Here is a 19,690-nt window from a genome sequence, read left to right on the forward strand (position 1 = left end):
GGTAAAAGCTGCCAACATTTGTGTTATTTCATACCAGAGCAAAACTGTGATCGTGGTATTTAGCAACATACAGCAAAATTCTCAGTGCTTTGGCACTCAGCTGGCTTTCTGAATCTTGGCACACTGAAAGGTAAAGAACGTGCCTCAGGAACTGTTTTATTTGCATGGACCCGTTAAGCATTTTAACATATGGATCATCTCCTGTAAAATACACGAGGAAAATGCACAAGATAAACAGACCAGAGCTTTGCACTGCCACAGGGAGACCCACCTGCCTTTGTGCTTCCGTGGTGCGTTGCCTCTGCCTGGGCTGTGTGATGCTTCCCTTCCTTCAGAGGGGTTTGGCTCTGCTCTGCCCCATGGCTGGAAGGTCCTTGGGTGCACCCTAAACCTGCTGGGCAGGGGAGCAGCCCTTGGATAGCTGGGGCTTTCAGTGGAAAAGGGATGAACCGTTACAGCCTGGAGATGGAGGAGGGAAAGGAACACTGGTGTGTTTTATTTGATACAGGGGGAAAGCCAAGCCGTGGCTTAATTTCCATTTGTTAGGTAACAGTATAGCTTGAAATGAGCGGATTTCTAGGTTACTGGAAAGTAAACAGACCGCTTGATGTAGCCATATGAATTCCAGATAATGGCAAGTGCATATGCTTGTGCTGGAAAGCAGGGCTAACAAACAGTATGAGAACACAAACAAGCCTCAGTGCAGCCGCTTGAACGGCCAAGTGCTCACAGACAGGCAGTGTCACAGAGCGAGCAGAGATGGGGACAATCTACACTTGCTTTTTGTGGCTGGTGTAGGGTACCAGCTCACCTTGTTCAGGTACACCGAGCTAGAATGTGTTACAGAGAGATGGAAAATAGATTCCTGCATTGAGGACACTGTGCACACTGCTGACAGCCCTCTGGGAGCACAGAGGACGAGAGGTGAGCGATGCCGTGCCTGGACTGAGCTGTGGATGCAGACAGAAAGCAGCCTTCTGCTCGGCTCTTGGAGCCCAGCCCTGTGCTGCAAGGGCTGCCACGGGGATGGATTCAATTATGCTGCAAGCTTGATTGCTAAATGTTCAGCTGGGAAACCATACAAACTATTCAGACTTGATTCCCAAAGTTCTGCAAAAGGAGCTTGCAAGTGTTTAATTGTCATTGTTACTGAATATATACGATCATTAAAGCACGTCGTTTAAGTGGGATGGAGGAGCTTGTAGTAGAATGGCTGTGATTGGAAGGGACCTCAAAGACCGTTCGGTTCCAACTCTGATAACGTTACCAGCCGGTAAATCAACCGCTGGATCGGGCTGCCCAGGGCACCTCCAGGGCCGCGGCTCTCTGGGCTGCAGGAAGGGAGGCGGCAGGCGGCGGTGTGAGCGGGCTCTTCCCCCGGGTGCCGGCAGGAGGCGCTCTCGGCCGCCCGATGGAGCCGCCGGCTCCGTGCACGCGTCCCGAGCGCCCCGCGCAGTGCCCGTGCCCGCGGGGTTCGGGGTGGCGGCGGGGCGGCGCTCCTTTCCGGGCGATCCGCGGGCGACTGCGGGGAAGCGGAGCCCGGGCGCGGGGGTCGGCGGTGCCGTCCCGGGGGCGGCTGCGGGGCAGCGCCGGGGGGCGGCGGGCGCGGAGCTCCGCAGGTGCGGGCCGGGCCCTGCCTCCGCGCCGGCCCCGCTCAGGAAGTGACAAGCGCATTTCCTCCCTCCTCCTCCTCCTCCTCTTCTCCTCCTCCTCCGCCCTCCCCGCCCGCAGCACGGCGGCGGCGGCGGCAGGAGGGAGGGAGGAAGCGCGGCTCGGAGCGGTGCCCACAGCTGGCCCCGGCCGGGCCGCGCCGCCGCTCCGCCACCACGGTAAGAGCCGGGACCGCGCCGGGCGGGGCTGAGCCGCGCTGTCAGCCCGGGGGGGAGCCGCGACGTCGTCCCGGGGGCGGCGGACAAAGGGCGGCGGTGGCGGCGGGGAGCGGCCCCGGGGCGGGGGGTGTGCGGGAGCTCAGCCCGTGGGGAGGGGGGGGGGCGGCTCGTTGTCGCAAGTTTCGCGTCCCCCGAGCCAGCAGCGTTCGCCACCGCCGCGGCTCCCGGACACGTGCTGCGCTCCGTGCGGCCCGGGGCGATGCTCGGCGCGGTGTCAGCGCGGGGGGTGCCGCCCCCCGGTCCCGCCGCCGGGCTGAATGCGGGGTGCCGGGCCTCGGGGTGGGAGCCGTGCGTGCACCGCCGGCGCTTGGCAGCGCGGCCACCCCCGAGGAAATGCGCCGAGTCCAAACTGAGCGTAATTGGTTATGAAACAGGCGGACCGAGCTGCGGTTCGTAACCGCTAGCAGATGAGCCCGCTTTCCTTATCCGTCCCCGAAGCGCCTTCGGACAGGTTGAAACTACCTGCGGGCTGCCCGGGTAACCTCGAGCCGGGAGCGTCCCAACATCCCGACCCCCGGCACCGCCGGCAGCGACGCGCTGAGCCCCGGCACCGCTCCGCCGCACCGAACCCCGTCTGAGTCGGGCTGGGGAAGTCGCGTCCAGGCTGCCTTCCCTCCGCAGTGGATGCAGAGCGGGGAGGGTCGGGTCGGAGCAACGAGCTGCAGCGGGGGCTCAGCCTGCCCCGTCCGAAGCGTTGCTTTGCACGTAAACCTGGGGCGAATCCATGAAGTGCATCTGTGGGTGAGATCGGGGCTGTACGCGGCACTCGTGCAGACTGTGGCACGGATCCAGCCCTGACTGAGGCTGATTTTCAAGTGTGGATACGTGGGCAAGTAACTGTGTGTGTGTAAATGTGCAGATAGGTAATCGTAGTGATGGGATTCATGTTCCTCCTCGTTTTTCTTTCTAGTAGTATTGGGTTTGGCTTTTTTTTTTTTCTTGCTCGTTGATGTGATTTCTTCTTTCCTTGCAAAATCTCAGCTGAAGGAGGGGACGTCCCAGGCTGAGAAGTGCGGGGTTGGTGTGTTCCTTCTCCCCACCCCCCCCCAAATTGCAGGGCTGGCAGGAGCTGGAGGCGCTCCTAATGAGTGCTAATTGGCAGCAGAGCAGGGATGCTTGAAGCCTTGGGAAAGCCCGGCCCACCAGAGGAGGGGATTTTCCACCGCGATGGTCTAGGAGCTCCTTTGGTGGGGTCTGACAGCCCATGGAACCCTCCTCAGCACCCAGCCGTGCAGGCAGGAGGGAATCCCTGCCCAATCTCCCCACATTCAGGTGAATTTCAGCTTAGGCAGTAAGTGGTGATTGCAAACTGTGCTTATTAGCAGGGGTACGAAGTGACCTGTGCATTACAAGTACTGCAGGTGGAGAGATGCTATCAGGTGTTGCAAGGTGACACCTAATTCCCTCCTCTGGTGCCATTTTTCACCCTTTTCTCCATCCCCCGATGCTCTCCGTGTTCCCAAACCCATGGTGTTCTGCTGGTGGTGATGGGGTGCAGCCCTGTGCCTGCACTGCCTTATTGGGGTTTGTGCTGCTTGACCCCAGAGCTCTGGCTCTGTGCTCTGTCTGTGTGCTGTGTTTATGAGAAGGGACTTTGCTTTTCCAAGGTCACTCTCCAAGCCTGCAGTCTGCTGGTGCCTGGCCGTTTGCTCAGCCAGCAGTGCAGAACGTGGCTCTGGGGCAGTGACCAGAGGTCCCCAGGCTGTTTTGTTTCTCCACATCTGATGGGTTGGCTGCCTTTGGAGAGACCCGCTTCCCCAGCCAAGGCTTGTTCTGCTGGTGCAGGCTCTGATAACACAGGCTGGGAACACATAAACCTTCCCTTTTCAACCTGTATTGAAAACTGAAGAGTGGTGGCATGTATTAATTGAATTGGAATTGCTCTTTGCTTTGGGGAGCTGATCCATGACTTGTGGAGCTTCTAATATTTGATAGGCTGGATTCACGTGGTGCCATATAGAATCATTAAGGTTGGAAAAGCCTTCAGAGATCCCCAAGCCCAACCCATGCCACCATGCCCACTGCCCACATCACTCAGTGCCACGTGCCCACAGTTCTGGAGCACCTCCACGAATGGATATGCAAAATGAGTAAGATTTGGTGTGTTGGGAGTTTTCATTGAAACTTGGTGAAGGAAGGCACTGAATGGCACTGAACTTCTATGAGAGCCCCCAGACCTGTGCAGGTCCCTGGGCAACAAGGTGTGCTGGTACCTGTGCCTGTTTGATTCCGTAACTGAATGTTAGTTTAAGAAATGGATGAGTGAGTGCAAAAAATGTGTTCTGGGAGAGGGTTTGGGTTGAGGTTTCCACACCTCCAACTCTGTGAAATACTAAAAGGAATAACCTCATGGGAGACTTGATCGTGGGTTTTGCTTTTGGAGGATTAAATGTAGCAGCATCAGTGCCATTGCTCCTCTGTAGCCTGTGAGGCATTCCCTGGGCTGCATCGTTCCCTGGGCTGCATCATTCCCTGGGCTGCATCATTCCCTGGGCTGCATCATTCCCTGGGCTCATGGGATTTTGTGTTTAGCAGCCAAAGCTCAGGGCTTGGCCATGCAGTAGGAGTGGGACCAGAGGGTTTGGCTCTGTGGCTGTTGCTCCTGCATCCCTCCAGCTTCCAGGGTGTGTAGCATGTGCAAACTGACAAACTGTGCTCCGGCAGCTGGAAAACCTGCTGTGAGCCAGCTCCAGAATGGAGGCAAAAGTCCTAAGTGGGAAGGCGACGTTAGAGGTGGATGTGATGGGGTTGGTGTTTGTCTGCTAACTTTCGTGTCGCTGCAAACAGCCTGGTGGTGTGCTGGGGAATAGTTGTACACGCCATGAGATCACTTCAGGAATGTGTTCCTGATCTTATTATGGCGTGCTTTTCATGTCCCAGCCATTACAAATGAATATCATGTAATATTTTTGAAAGGACGAGATTTAATTCTATTAAATAGATGCTGAAAGCTATTATCATATATGGAATATCCATTACAATTATGAAGATACAGAAAGCATTACAAGTATCCACATTTGGCTTTTTTAGCTTCTCTGCTAGTTCAGAGAAAAGATTATCTCTTTATTGGCCCATCAGTTGTGTTATGATTGAAGTTCAGTGCTGCTGCTGGTGCTTCTCAGGGTGAAAGCATCGTGGTTAATGAAGATTTGCAGCTCCCAATGGCTTCATTTGGGCTCCGAGGCACCCAAGCTTCCACTTCCACGTGGGTTGTGCTGTTGGTAGAAAGCTGCCTTTCTCCTGCAGGTCTTACATGAATCGTTGGCTTTGGGAAGGGGTTGGGAAGGGCCGCTTTGTTCCTCCCCACTGTTCCTCCCCACTGTTGGTATGAGTCAAACACTGCAAGCATTGCTGGAAGTCCCCGGCTCTTTGTGGGGCTGCTGACGCCGTGGGAGCTGTGGTGTGGCCCCATGGAGGCTGGAGGTGTAAATTATTTGGAGCCAGTGTTTAAGAAAGCTCTATATTTAGTGCCTGCTGCTTAACATCAGCCTGGCTTACTGCTGGCAACAGGCGCAGCCATCGCTCTGCTCTCTCCTGCATACAGCACTAAAATATCCATTGATTGTCCCTTTTCTGCATCATTACTGATGTCCCTCCTGCTGTGAGGGAGACATTTTATTATTCCCATTGTCTAAACCTCCTGTCTCTTGTTTTCTACCTCTCTGCTAACCACTGATTTGTTTCTTTGTGCGCTTCTGCTCCCGTTTCTGTTTCTCCAACTGCCGATGCCAGAAGGAGCATCTTCCCAAAAATGGAGAGCAGAGGAAGGGGTGAGGAAGAGGGGTTACCACGGAAAGTTTGAAAGTGTGAAAAAGCATCACCCAAAAGACAGAACTTAATGTTGAATTGCAGTCCCATGCGTTTGAAGGTGGTGTTGTGATGCTGGGGACTGTGCCACGGTTTCCATCTTCCATGTTAGTCCCTTTGCTCAGGAGTGTAGCAGTGTACATTTCTCCATGAGATGCTCCATTTGTACCAGGCTACCATTGCCTGGCCCAGTGCCTTCCCACCAGCCAGGGAGCCAATATGGGATGCTGTCGGTCCCCAGCATGGCATCTGGGGAGGGGGCTGTGCGGTCCCTGCAGCCTCCGGTCCTTGGGGCACAGGGGCATTGCCTTTACCTCTGATTTATGCCTGCAGGATGGGAGGAAAGGGGATGTGTGGAGAGTGTCCAGCTGCTGGAGACTCTGGGAGGAAAAATGAATGTATGTTTTTTCCCTTTGCTGCACATTCACGCTGTCGTCAATGACTTGGCACCTGGTGGGAAGGGAGTTGCACCCGTCCCGTTGGCTGGCGTCGGTGCCAGCTCAAACACCGCCAGTCGTGGCTTTCGTTTCCATTTGCTGCTGGGCCATTTTTCCTATTTGCTCAGAGACAGACAGAGGGATTGGGGTTTCAGTAGTGCCAGCAGTAGTGGGGAGCATCCCACCCCACGCCCCCAGGCTCACAGCATCCCGCCCCATCCAGCAGGACTGTGCAGAGCCGGAGCTGCGCCAGGTTTGGGCTATACGTGTTACTGACACCTTACGGGAACTGAACGTGTGTTGGAGTAACAGATGGGTATTATTCCAGCTTTGTGAATGTCTCCCTGAGACATTAAAAACACCAGCTCTCATGAATGGTTCCCTGGAAGTGCTGTTGGGAGCATTCAGGTGCTGCTTGGCTTTGATGAAACGAGTAAATGCCACGAGCGGCTGTTTGCTTTGCCTCCTTCCTCCTACAGAAAGGCTCCCTTTGAGGGATGGCAAAGCATCCAGCCCCCATTCCCTATCAAAAAATGTCACTGTCCTGCCTTTACATTGGTGCTTCTGGGGCTCTGTGATGAGCACTCAACGTCCCACATTGGATGGGATGTCCCACATCCCACTGATGCTTTGTGCCCATGGGGATGGCTGACCCCAGGGGAGCCCAGTCCTGCCCACAGAGTTTGTGGGTGCCCCATCCCTTTTGAGGCCAGCTTGGATTGGACCCTGGGCAACATGATCTAATACCTGATTTAGTGGTTGGCAGCTGTGCCCACAGTGAGGGGTTGAAGCTGGATGATCTTTGAGGTCCCTTCCAACCCAAGCCATCCTATGATTCTCCCTTCTGGACACAGCATTCAGAGGCTGCCATGGGATGTGCTCCCCAGATCAGCTCCTTGGCAGCCCGCGCACGTAGGAGCCGTCTTCTGCTAACAGATTGTGGTGTATTTAATGAACCTGAGGAAAAACAAGGAATCCGAAGGCTGCGGGGCGATGCAAGTTTGCTGTTCAGTCTGCCAAATTCATGCTAATTCAGACAACTCACAGATGTTTGGCTCCCCGTGTGTTAAGGAGATTTATGTAAGATGCAGGGCTGGGAAATTCATTCCCAGCGTGCCGGAGAGCCGAGCTGGCAGCGGCTGCACACGGGCAAAGGTTTCCTGTCCATTTCCTTTGTCCACTCCTTGCCACCAACTTTTCACTGCAACATGTCCATTGGTTGCTGGGAGGATGGGTAAAGGTTCGTCTTCCAGAGCCAGCGAGCTCTGTGAAGGCTTTTTCCCAGCTGAGGAATGATTCCCCTGAGATAGGGATGTTGATCCAGTGGGGACCACAGTGAGGTGTGACCACAGCAGTGGCATTGCTGGCCCTGTGGTTCTTTCTGCTTTGTGGGTTGGCCACAGGTGATGCACACTGTAGGCATAGACTGCCAGCTGAAAGCATTCCAAACCCCGAGAATATTGTCTGCCTAATTGAATTTTTTGGAATATCCTGAGCGATTGTTTTTCTGCTGGAGGCTCTGCAGTCTTACAGCTTTTACTGGTAAGAACGGAGCGGGAGGAGAAGATCTCACAAAGTCTGGTTGTTCTCCCTCCATCATTGCGTGTACATCCAGTATCCCTGCTTTAAATCCAGACACTTCCGTCACCCTGGTTATTCAGGGACCACCAGCCTCAATCAGATCTCCAGCTCAGCCTTGGAAAAGGGAGAAATCTGCCTTGCTAACGGTACCCAAGTCTGACAATGATGCTGGAGTTCCAAGTTTCCCTGCAAGATGCCCAAGCTGTCGCTGGCACTTGGCCATACTGTGGTTCCCTGGTTGCCACCAACGCATTGCTGTTGATGTTGATGTTGAAACCTGGGGGCTCTGGAGCAAGCAAGGCAGGGCTGGCTGAGAGCATTGGAGGTTTGTCACCTTGGAGCTTTGTCATCTGGCTGTAAGTAGGTGGACGTCGTGCTGCAGAGGTAGGTACTGAGATGGGTTTAAAATGGCCTGAAATCATTGAAAGTGGGTCTGTAAAAATGGCATGGTGAGGCCCTGCTTACCATCTCCGACCCAGAGGTTTCAGGTCGGATATGGGAAAATGGTGTGAGAAAGAAACATGAAGTGGTTTATTTGTTTCTATTTACTAAAGCAGAGTTCTCCAAGCAGTAATTAAAAGTAAACCTAGGCTCTGCTGCCTTGTTCAGCACCCCTGGTTGTTAAGGTTAACAGCTGAGGCAATTCTCAGTTCAGCAATTCCTCGACTTTTGGGAGCGTGGCCAACACTCACAGTATCTCACAGACCATTGCAAATTCTTGTCATAAATCTCACAATTGGAAAAATACAGACATCGAAAGGTGAGCTGGTTCTTCAGACTGGCAGGCTGGGCTGTGGTGCTGCTTCAGCTGCTCTTCTCCAGAGACCATCGTTGCTCCAGCTCCCTGGGCACGCCTGGAAATATGCTCAGAATGAGAAGCAGACCCCTGATAAGCAATTAGGCAATGGTAGGAAGTTTTTCCTCAAAGAGAACGTGCCATTTTTACAGTCCTTTTTTCTGATGAAAATCATCTTAGAATACAGTCAAAGAACCGTAGGATGGCTTGGGTTGGAAGGGCCCTCAGATATCATCCCATTTCAGCCCTCTGCCTTGGGCAGGGTTGCCAGCCCCTAAATCAGACACAGCTCAGGCTGCTCAGAGTCCCATCCAGCCTGGCCTGGGGCACCTCCAGAGTTGGAGCATCCTTTAAGAGGGTATGTCTGAATGGCCCGTGGCACCATGCAGAATTATTGGTGGTATTTCCTGCCAAGGTGGCTGGGACCTGGAGATGGCTCCTCTTGCCATTACTTGCTGTCATGCATGAGATCCACGCAGCAGACTGGTCAGTGCGCAGTCACTGTGTGCATCCAGTTACCCCTCTGTGCCAGCAGTCCCCTGTTTTGCACTTCATGTTTGCTCTTTGCAATGACTAATTTTGCTCTCTTCTCTTCCTTTTCAGTTGCCAGGGAGGAAAAGGCAAAGTCACAGCCAGCGCTGCTTTCTTCAAGCTGAGATGTTGAGACAAAGCACCTCTGACCCTGTCCTGTCCTTTCTCTCCATCCCTTTCCGCCGTTTGTTTGTGAGGGAGTCCTTCCCCTGCCACTCCTATTCCGTAAGAGCAAGGGGGCAATAAAACCAATGTTTCTTTACTGAATTAGATGGTGTGCCATTTTCCTTGATCGCTGATTTTTTGGGGTGAGCAATTGCATTTTGGGCTCTCCCTGACGGATGCGTGGCTTTGGGCTGGAGACACCAGGACTTGGTGTCACCTTATGGCAGGATCCTTCGTGGAGCACTTGGAGGCAAGGGTTGGATGGAAGGAGGCTTTTTTAATATGCTGAGCAATGTGTTTATGGTTTTGGTCAGCACCTTGGTACGTGTGGAGCTCCTGGTTGGGAGGGTTCACCATGGGCCATGCTGATGGACCAAGCTGTGCATGGCCATGGCCAGGAGTTGGACTGGGTGGTCATTATGGGTCACCTCCAGCTTGGGATATCCTACAGTCCTCAGATTTACCATGGTGGCTCACAGTCAGGCTTTGTGTTCCTAATGTGGCTCCTCAAGGTGGGCACTGCCATAGTGAGCCTCCTGGTTGTGACTTTTCTTTCTTTTTGAGGGGTTGCATTGCAGACAGGGGTATTTATTCACGATTTTTGGAAGTTTTAATCTTGTAAATAAAGTCAGTTTTGACTAATGGTATGGAGCAGCGAGCACCGTGCAGCCTGGCTGCGAGAGTCCAGTGAGGAAGTGAGCCCTTGCCTGGCTTTGTACAAATATTAACCTGTAGGGACCTCTTCCAAACTTGTAACACAATAAATCAACAGGTTGAAAACGCAACTCTTGGTATTATTTATAGTGTGGTGAGGCAGATGTGGAGCCCTGACATACCTGAATGGTGTTCTGCGGACAGGCAGCTCCAGCACACACAGACTGGTTGTTCCTTGGATACCATCCGACGACAGGGCAGCTTTTTTGTATGCTGTTTAGTGCTTTCATTTTGCTTTTTAAAAACATTGGTTGTCCCATCGAAACTTTTGGGAAGATTTTTGGTTGTCCCCCCCCCTTTAAGTCATTTGTAGATGTTGGGTGAGCTGTGTTGTGCTGGGCCCAAGTTTTGCTGGGGCTGTGCATGAAGAAATCAGGATCTGGATACCAGGAGGAGAGTGTGCATGGGGATCCTTAGTTTCCCCTTGAACTTGTAATAGGACAAGGGGAAATGGTTTCAAACTAAGGGAGGGGAGGTTCAGATTAGCTATAAGGAAGAAGGATTTTATGATAAGGGTAGTGAAGCTCTGCTCAGGCTGCCCAGAGAGGTGGTGGTGCCCATCCCTGCAGGCACACAAGGTCAAAGGAGAGACTCTGAGCACCTGATGGAGCTGTGGGTGTCCCTGTGCACTGTAGGGGATGGGACCAGATGGCCTTTAAATGTCCTTTCCAACTCAAATGGTTCTATGGTTGTGGCCATAGCACTGGTGTTGGCATTGCTTTTTCAGTCCGTGGATAACAGTTCAATCCTCTGACTGTAGTGTGTTATAATTTGGGCTGAGAAGAGTCTTGCCCTCTTCTTTCTGGCACTGAGGGTGTGGTAATGATAGGAGGCTTTGAGGGTGAGAAACAGAGATTCATGGTTAGAACTCTACAAACAGAAAGGAAGCAAATTACTGTTGCGACTGTAGTCACAATAGTAGAATAGTAATACAGTGAAATGGTAAAAATGTAGGGGTTTCATTCCTTCCAGCTGGTAGCAAATGTAAGGCCCAAATAGTAATAGCAGCTCTCCGTTCACAGAGCAAGTGGGGACATGGCTGGGGGGTTTTGGGTGTGCAATGCAGTGCCCAGAGAAAAGTATAAGTGGGCAATGGAGGAATGATGTGTGCAACAAGAATTGTTTGATGGTAATTTGATGGTAGCAATAGCAATTTAACCTTACTTTGCAGAATAAGCCATAGGAAATTCTCAGTCTGCTTTAACATCTCTTCTGTGGCTGAGCTGCTAGTTGAAATCAGTGACGCCTGTAGAAGCACATATGTGTGCTCGTTGGGCAGAGGTCTTTAGGTGGGGTGGTTGGAGATGCTCTTGCTGCAGTCCTGGCTGCAGAAGGAGATTCCAAGGCAACCTGTAAACCCAAGGGGTTCTTGAAAGATTGAGTTTTCAGCCTTTTGGGGAGTTAAAAAGCTCCTGGATTATCTCACAGCATGGCTGTGGCCCAAGTCTAAACTTAACCTTGACTGAAGGATGAAGATAGTTCCTTTATCTGATTGCAAATGAGGAAATACATTCCTTAAAATAATTAATGGTCCCTGAAGAGCATCTTTTTATTAGCATCTGTATGCGTGGAAAGCTCCGGTCCATAAATACCCAGCAGTTTCCTGCTCATGGCATGGCTTTCATGGGAAGGCCAGTGTGAATGGGTGCTGCCCTACAGCACCAGCGGGGCGTCGTGGGGCAGGGCATTGCAGTGGGAAGTTTTGGCCGTGGCACAGTGATGTGGTCGTCCCCAGGGGGATGCAGTGGTCAGGGCACTGTCACCCAAATGGGGCAGAGAGCTGCTGCCCGGGCTCAACTCCGTGCCTGGCTGCGCGTAGTGCTCTGCTGCAGCAGTATTAATCATTACCTTAGGGAAAGATAATTATTGGTGGAGAAATTGTAGCCTGTTAATGAGAAAACGTGCTTAACTGCTTCCCGACTGCTGGGACTGCTTGTTTGATCTGGATTTCCACTGGTGAGTGGCTGCTCACCAGCAGTGGCCTCGGTGCCCTCGGAAGCACCACAGATGTGGTGTGGGTGAGCATCCCTGCCCCATGTCCCAAGCAGGGAGCAGTGATGGAGGTGGCTAGAAATGGTGCAGAGTTGGTACGGTGTGACCCAGAGGGCTCGTGGCAGGGGGAGAGGGCTCGCTGCTCCCTGCTCTGGGCCCCACGTAGGGCTCATGTAGCAGATGGTGTTTCCTTGAGCAATATCAGCTCTGTTTTGGCAGATGTAGGCTTGGATGTCCTCAAGGGCAGCCCTGCCCCGTCCGTGGCTCAGCCACGGTCGCTGATAGAGCTGAAATTGCAGGAAGAACATTCCTGATGTCTATTCCTGGTGGCATTCCCCAGTGAAGCCAAGGAAGAGGAGCATGCAGGACTTGGGGTGCTGCGTGGTGCCACGTGCGTGTCACTGGGGCACTACAAAGGCTTTGGAGATCCCACTGTGTATCACTGGAGGTTTTGGCAGTGCTTGTGCCATGGGGTGATCGTTGGGCTGCCCGGGGGTTTGTGGTGAAGCTGTAGTAAATTGTACATCATAAGGCATCCAATGGCCCAGAAGAAGCTGGAGTCTGTACCACGTGCCTTTTGGAGCAGTAAATCTTTGAAAAATGTATTGATTCCCGATCCTGGCTTTGCACTCTGGCTGAACTTTGTCCTCACAAGACACAGTAGGTGATTTCTCTACCAGCCAGCTGGCCTCTAAATGAGCTACTCATAACTCCATCCCGACCTCTAATCCAAATAAACATGAAAAAGATTATTTGCAAGCTGGAAAGAGAATCCTTATCAGTTTGTAATGAGGTTTAATACTTAGCAGCGTGTTCTCAAATATTGTCCTTAAGTACTGCAATTTGGTTTTGACTGCGTGTTACAAGATAAGTGTTTCATGCTCTTCGGATCATGCAAATGATGTTTTTGTTTGTTTGGTTAACAGCAAGGCAACAAAATAGTGAAACAGGATTAGAGGGGCGGTTTGGGAAAAACACTGATTTCTATAATCAGATTTGAATTGCAATCTGTCTGCTTTTGCGTGGGGGTGGGTGCATGGGAGGGAATGCCAGGAGGTGAAGTAGGGTTGGGTGAGTGCTTGCAGCCTCTTCGTGCAGCACTAACGCAGCATTTACTGCCTCAAACCCCCAAGGAAATAAGTAGGGATCAAGAGGCATGGAGGGAGGCTTTGGGTTAGTGGGCAGGGAGCCCTCTCCTTGCTTGCAGGAAGTTCTTTGCCTCGTTTCTTGTCCAAAGGGCTCCTTGTGGTTCTTCCAGGAACCAGGGAGTTACCAGGATGGCATGGGGCAGGAATCAGGGAGTTATTGGACTGACATGGGGCATCCAGAGGGTTTCATAGGGGAAATAATGCTGAAATGGCTTTGTCTGCAGGAAATCTGTTCCTGGTTGATCTGCAGGCAAGGGGGTTGCCTCTGGGGCCGTGCTTCCAAGCCTCAGGATCTCCATAAGGAGATGGGCTGATGGGTTCCCTTTTTCACAAAGCAGAATTAGGAGGGCTGTGCGTTTATCTGCCTGCAACACTCCTGTTCCTCCAGCACGCCTCGTGCGCACTGTGTGCTCCCACCAGCTCCTGCAAGTGCTGCTGCACGAAATGCCTCTGAGCTAATCGGTGCCCAGGAACGCCAGCAATGCTTAAGAGCCTAAAATAAATACTCCTTGCCTAGCTCCTAGGGCAACCCTTTCCCCGTGCTGCCCGTTGCACTCCAGCCAGGGATTGCTCCTCAAACCTCACCTGACTCTTCATCCTCTTCCTTGTGCCCACAGGGAGCCGCCGGCCGCAGCCCCCGCTGCTCTCAGCCCTTCTGGGGGAAAATGCACTGAGATGGGAGCTTGGCCAGAGCATGGCTGACAGCGACCTTTGCCTGGACTCCGATGGACTCCAACGCAGGACTGCATTACCATGGTGATGATCTTAACCAAAACTCGGGAAAACAAAGGTGCTGACTCTGTAACATGCAGGACTGAGCTGGTAAGCATCGCGGCGGTGCTCTTCACAACTCTGCTGCTGTTGCCATCGCTTTGCTGTGGCTTTAGGATGCTTTTTCACACTGCAGGGTTGGATCTTGAGGTGGTTTTCTTGCTAGTGCTGCACTGGTTTCTGCTGGGCTTGTTAATATCCAAAATGCGGGCAATGAGTAAATGATTGGAGTGCTGTGGCTGTTGCATATGTGCATTTCGGTGAGCACACAATAGAATAAACTGTGAATAACACGGGTTAGAAGTTGCTTTGCCCAGAGTGAACAGATGCTCATGATTATTAGGAGGATGAGCAAGTGGGGAGCAGGATTAAGTGGGAGATGGAGAGGACTGTTACCTAACAGTCCTGCTGGCAGCACAGAGGGATGCAAACCCAAACGCACCCAATGAGCAGGTAATGGAAAAATTAGGGCAACAAACAGGAAATGATGCTGAAAGAGGCAGAATTATGGTGGGGTAGAGGGTGACACAGAGCTGTCTGGTAACACCCAGGGGGGATGTTGGGGTTTTCACCCCTGTTCTGCAGGATGAATGGTCACAGTCTGGAAAGGAAGGAGGCAGAAAACTGTGCGATGCAGGGCGACACAGATAAGGATGCTCAGGAAGCATCTGGCAGGATCAGCCATACATGGGCATTTGGAGCATAAAAGTGATGGTAATGCCCGAGTTCTCTGAGGATGGAGCACTCTGTGAGCTGGTTTCCTGGGCTGGTAGTGCAGGCTGCTGAGCACCCCAGGGTGTGGGTGGAGGGGTTCAGCTGCAGGAAGGAGAAGAGCAGAAGCTCTCATGTTGTGCGGGATGGGCTGCATAGCCACACCACCAAACTTTGCCCTCCCTTGTTTGCTGAGTGCCTGCCATGGTGCTCGTGCTGTGTCAACAGGGAGTAACTGTTCTGGTTATACAGTTTGCATTGCCAGGTTGTCCGGGCAGTTAAATTGAGGCAGATGTTCAGAAGAAGTCTGATCCAGCAAAGAGAGCAGCAGTTTTTATGTTGGCAGAGAGGGCAGAGAGTAAAACTCAAAGGCAATAAACGTCTGAGCAGCAGGCACCATCACCTGCTGGAGGGTGGTGGGCTTGCTGGCTGGTTTGTATCCCAACATGGTTAGGCTGAGCATTGTAAAATAGCAGTTGCACTCAATATGGGATGTGTGTTATTTGGAGATGTTCCTCTTCCTTCCTCGTTTGCAGGCATTCACTTTGGTCTCTGAACAAAGCCTGCTTTGTGGTAGGAACAGTGATGGGAGGATGGTTAGACTGGATGATCTTTTTGATCCTTTCCAACCTTGTGATTCTATGATTCTATGCTGCTCTGGGGGCTGGCATGCAGATGTGTGCTGCTGTTCCTAGGGTCGTCCCATGTCTGTGTTTGTTCCACTTTGGCCACTCTTCAGAGACAGCTGCATGCCATCCTTGTCTCCTGATTCATTTTGCCTTCATCTTAATAAGATGGGGCCTGGCAGAAAGAGATCTCTTCATTTCACCTAAAAAGGTGGTCCAAAAAATGTAACCTACTGTTATTTCCCATCTCCTCACCTGCACAAATCCCTGCTTTCTGCCTCTGCATCCCTCTACGCTCAGTATTGGCAGCACACAAAGTGATTTCATCGGTTTGTCGGCAGTTGGTACAATCTTGTTTTCATTATTATTATTTGCAATGTATTAAAGAGGAATCAGGAGGGAAGGTGCAAATGCAGTGGCCTAACGGTGGATAAAACACAACTATGGTGGTGCAGATGGATGTGGAGCTCAGATGAAGTAAGGCCTCGTTCAGATGGGATGGAATTGCCAGGACAGACACTTCAGAAGCAGAATGTGGATGTTTTGTGGGATAACAAAAGGACGATCAGTATGAAAGTGTGTTTTTGCAGACATAGCTGAAATGGCATGTGGCTCCAGATGACATATTGATTTATTGTATATAAAACTGTCCATGCCCATTTTTAGAAGTCTGATGATTTGTCGCACACAGTCAAGAGGAAAATTCCTGGGGAAAAAAAAAAAAAAAAAAAGAGCATAAAAAGCCAACTGGGCTTATTTAGTGCCCATATAATGGCATTTTCCCCTATTTTTAGTGCATGTTGGCACCATCCAAGTGCAGAATCCTCAGAAAAAGTGCTGGGGTGCCTTAGAAACACACTGTATGTTTAGGCAAAACACAAAGCAGCCCTGTGTCTAGATGGGAGGCCTGCATGAGCGTGGAAGGGCTTCAGCCTCTGCTGATTCACTACTGCCCAGCTCCCAGTTTGTGTTCTGCAGAGCTTCGGGTCCTGCCAGCAGGGACAGCTGCAGGACTGATCATTTGCAAGTTCAGGCCGTGACAGCAACTCTCCACATCGTGCAGTTAACCTCAGTTTGTCTGAGGGAGGATGGAAGGTGGATGATGTGCAGGCTGGGAGATGAGGCCGCACGCTTGGGGTCTGGCTGTGGATGCCCAAGCTGAGGATGCGGGCTGGGTGTTTTCTCTCACATAGATTGAGCCTGCTGGAAGTGAATAGTTTCTCTGGTTGTTTTCAGCACTCTCCAAAGATGAGTCAAGGACCTACCCTCTTCTCTTGTGGCATTATGGGTAAGTAGCAAAAACTTCTGCCCGTATTTCTTTCATCTGCGCTCCTGGGTCCTTGGCAATGCGTGGGAAGACGTCCTCATCTACTGCACCTCTCCTAAAAGTGCTGCCCTGCAAAGCCTGGGATGCAGCCCACCCATGCCCTGTGCCTTGGGGTTCAGTATTGCCCATCCCACTGCCCCTAGTATGGGAAGCCCCTGCCCAGGGGTGGTTTGCTGCCCCGCAGTGCTGAGCGCATTGCTTGTCTCCTTCCCCACTGCTTTGTGTGCATCTTTGAAGTTATTCATGCAGTTGGGATCATAAGCATTTTGGCTCTTAGACTGTGTGTCTCGTGTGTTCGAGCATCCATCCCTCAACTACAGCTCTTGACTGTTTGCATGATAAGTTTTCCTGGTTGTTTTCAGCACACTCCAAAGTGTGCTGAAATGATAAATACCAGTATTATAACTAAAAATATTCTTCCTTTTGGCACAGTGTGTATGGACAGACCTCAGGCAACAACAAAAGTATCTTTTTTGCCTTTCACAATAACATAAGCTGTTATATATGATGTTTAACACCATTTTTTGGTGTAGCTTGCTACCAACTATCTTGCTGAATGGCTACTGAAATTGATCGGGTTTTGGTGCATCAGCCCAGGATCTTGAAAAACAGTAATGCAGGAGGATGTGTCACTATACAGTGCTCTTTGGGTTTTGAAATGGGGAGCCAGTCCCTAGGCGAAGTCTCAAATGCCAATTAAAATTGTAGGTCAAATTTGAGCCAAGCTACTTGGTATGAAAGCCAATGCTTTGCAGACAAAGCAACTGCCCCTTTTCTTCGTGGACACAACTCTCATTAGCGTTAATGGGAGCTGAGCACATGCATTGAGAGGAGATATTTCCCAAGCTCTCCGATACTTGAGTTGTTTGGAGGAGGGGGGAAAAGATGGAAAATGTTTTGATATTTTTTTTTCAGATGAAAGTCACATGCTTCAAAGTCAAGAGTGGGCAGAAACAGTCCGTCCCCTTTCTCCTGTCTGTCAAAAACGAGTAAGGAACAAAGAAATCCAATCAGATGGTTTTGTTTTGTGCCGTGGCACTGGCAGGCTCTTCCACAAATATGAAGAGTCTAAGCCTAATTGAAAATCAGCTTGGTGTTAATAGCTTTTACAAAGCCGTTTGCGTCTTCCTAGCGCTGCGTTGCTCTTCCTTGGCTGCCAAATTATCCTGTTTCCAAGGGAACCTAATCTCACCTCCTTGACCGACAGCTTACCATGTAATTGTCTTTGTCATGCCCAGTCAAGAGGACTGAGTCTCTGGGGTGCGAGAGAGCCCTGTTTGGTTTGTGCTTAATTTTAGGCATCTTTCCCAAACGCTCTTCTTGATGTCTTCAAACTTGGGCCACGACCACAAACCAACTCCGTGCTGAAACTTGCTGATGCATTTTGAAAGAGTTGCAGGGTTATGATGGCGCTGAATGCGCAGTGGGTGAATATTTCAGGCTGAGAGCAAAAGCGTGGAAATGAATGAATCTGGGAAGGTTGGAGTGGTCCCCAGCCAGCATCAGCTTGGTCACGTAGCATATCCTGAGCAGAGCAAGGCCCGGGCACTGGGGGTTCTCACCACATCTCACCACATGTGGTGAGATATCCAGGGATGCATATCTATGGGAGGGGTAGGAAGAAGCTGGCCAAGGCCCCAGCTGTGCACCCCATAACCAAGAAACCCAGCTAGCCTGGGCTGGCACATGCTTGTGTGCAGCGTAAGGTTGGTTTGAGTGTCACTTGCTACCTCTCCAATGTGACTGCCAGAGCACTGGGGCTGGCAATAGCAGAGGGGATGCCAGGTACGGGGGTTGCCCCCATTGCCCAAGCATGTATTTGTGTCCTCGGGCCAAACATGAAGAAGGCAAAACATGAGCATGGCAAATGCCTCAGTATGGCACGCCAGCAGCAGCACAAGGCACTCTGCTGATACCAGTGCAGGCAAAATATCCTGAGAACCACTTTGAATGGGAAAGGAGTACACTGACACCCACACCTTTTACATGTAAGCCTCTCATAAGGTACTGAAGTCTGAGAAGATCCGAAAATCAATTGTAACTTTTAAAAAACTGAATACATTAGTAAGCTTTATTAAAGACTTGGTGTGTCAGATCCAGTATTTGCAATATTTGCTCCACTTCTCAAGGTGAGCTAAATGTTTAGATTTATGTGTGGGATGATAGCAGTATTACTAAGACCGTTGAATTTGTAGTTTCAGGCATTTCATCGTAATTCTTTTTCCCAGCAAAGGGCTATTTAGAGAAACAAAACCGATTTCCTCTTTCCCTTCTCCTTGATGTGCCCTTAAAACACCTGGGAGTAAAGGAATTGTCCTGTTACCAGATGGAGATCTGTTTCCTTTTCTTGCCGTGCGTTCTCCACTGTGCACCCCTGTGAAGGTATCAGTGGCTGCGCTAGAGAAGGCAGCCAGCATTTTAGGAAGTTTGGGTATTATTTTTGGCTTGCTGCATTGAGAATTTTCTGTCTGTGGGTGGATGGTCGTGGAAGATTTACACTATTTTAACAATGCCCTGGTGATATTGCCTGATTGCTCTCTAAGCAGGTATGTAAGAAGCACTTGGCGTCTCAATCAGTAGCAGCAAGCAGTACTCTTTTGCACCCCTCTGCAAGAAGCTTAGTGGATTTGTAACAATAGCCACAGCCTCACATCCTCTGAGAACAAGAAGTAATTTTTGACCTGGCATCCCAACTGTTTAGTGAGCCAGGTGACTGCTGGTGAGAGAGAGGTGATGAGGGATGTTTTATTTTGACTGAAACTGTGTGGATTTTGCCCTTGTCATATGGCTATTGACACCAAGCACGCGCCACCTGGGCACATTCTCAGGCAGTAAGTATGGGCCTGTTGTTTGCATTTCCCATTGAAGCACAGCTCCACACATCTTTTTTTAATCTTAGTTGTGCCATGGGAAAGCAGGAGGGCTGTCAGGCTCCGTGGCGCTGCCATCAGCTAATTACAGCCATTGAATTTGTTCCACGTTTAGGAATCATTTCTTGAACGTAAACAGGGGGCAGTGGAAAATACAAACTCCCTTTCCATGCTGCACAGAGGGTGGGAGACCAACGTTCGACGCAAAGAACATGTGAAAAAGGGAACTGGATGCACACCCAAAGGAAGAGAAATGTTTGGGTTGGGATCCAAATGGAGTTTATCTGCCAAAAAGGAGGGGGAAGAAAAATTGATTGAAGCCCGT

The 19,690-nt window shown here is 51.1% G+C and overlaps 1 protein-coding gene across 2 annotated transcripts in view; it reads left to right on the forward strand.

Annotated features, from left to right (window-relative positions):
- The first annotated feature begins 1,755 nt into the window (after positions 1 to 1,755).
- FAM53B (family with sequence similarity 53 member B) overlaps positions 1,756 to 19,690 on the forward strand; it is a 37,901-nt gene continuing 19,966 nt past the window's right edge. The window contains exons 1-4 of one of the 2 annotated variants that reach the window (XM_042817882.1): positions 1,756 to 1,829; positions 9,114 to 9,266; positions 13,678 to 13,882; positions 16,405 to 16,456. In XM_042817882.1, coding sequence (XP_042673816.1) covers positions 13,814 to 13,882; positions 16,405 to 16,456 — 121 coding nt within the window. In that variant the 5' untranslated portion in view covers positions 1,756 to 1,829; positions 9,114 to 9,266; positions 13,678 to 13,813. Of the gene's footprint in view, positions 1,830 to 2,170; positions 8,099 to 9,113; positions 9,267 to 13,677; positions 13,883 to 16,404; positions 16,457 to 19,690 lie in introns of those variants that run through there. The other variant, XM_042817881.1, reaches the window with a different exon arrangement.

This window comes from Centrocercus urophasianus, unplaced genomic scaffold, assembly GCF_019232065.1.
Source record: "Centrocercus urophasianus isolate 14NV4802_14NV808 unplaced genomic scaffold, USGS_Curo_1.0 seq_17, whole genome shotgun sequence".
In the NCBI taxonomy this organism is placed as follows: domain Eukaryota; kingdom Metazoa; phylum Chordata; class Aves; order Galliformes; family Phasianidae; genus Centrocercus; species Centrocercus urophasianus.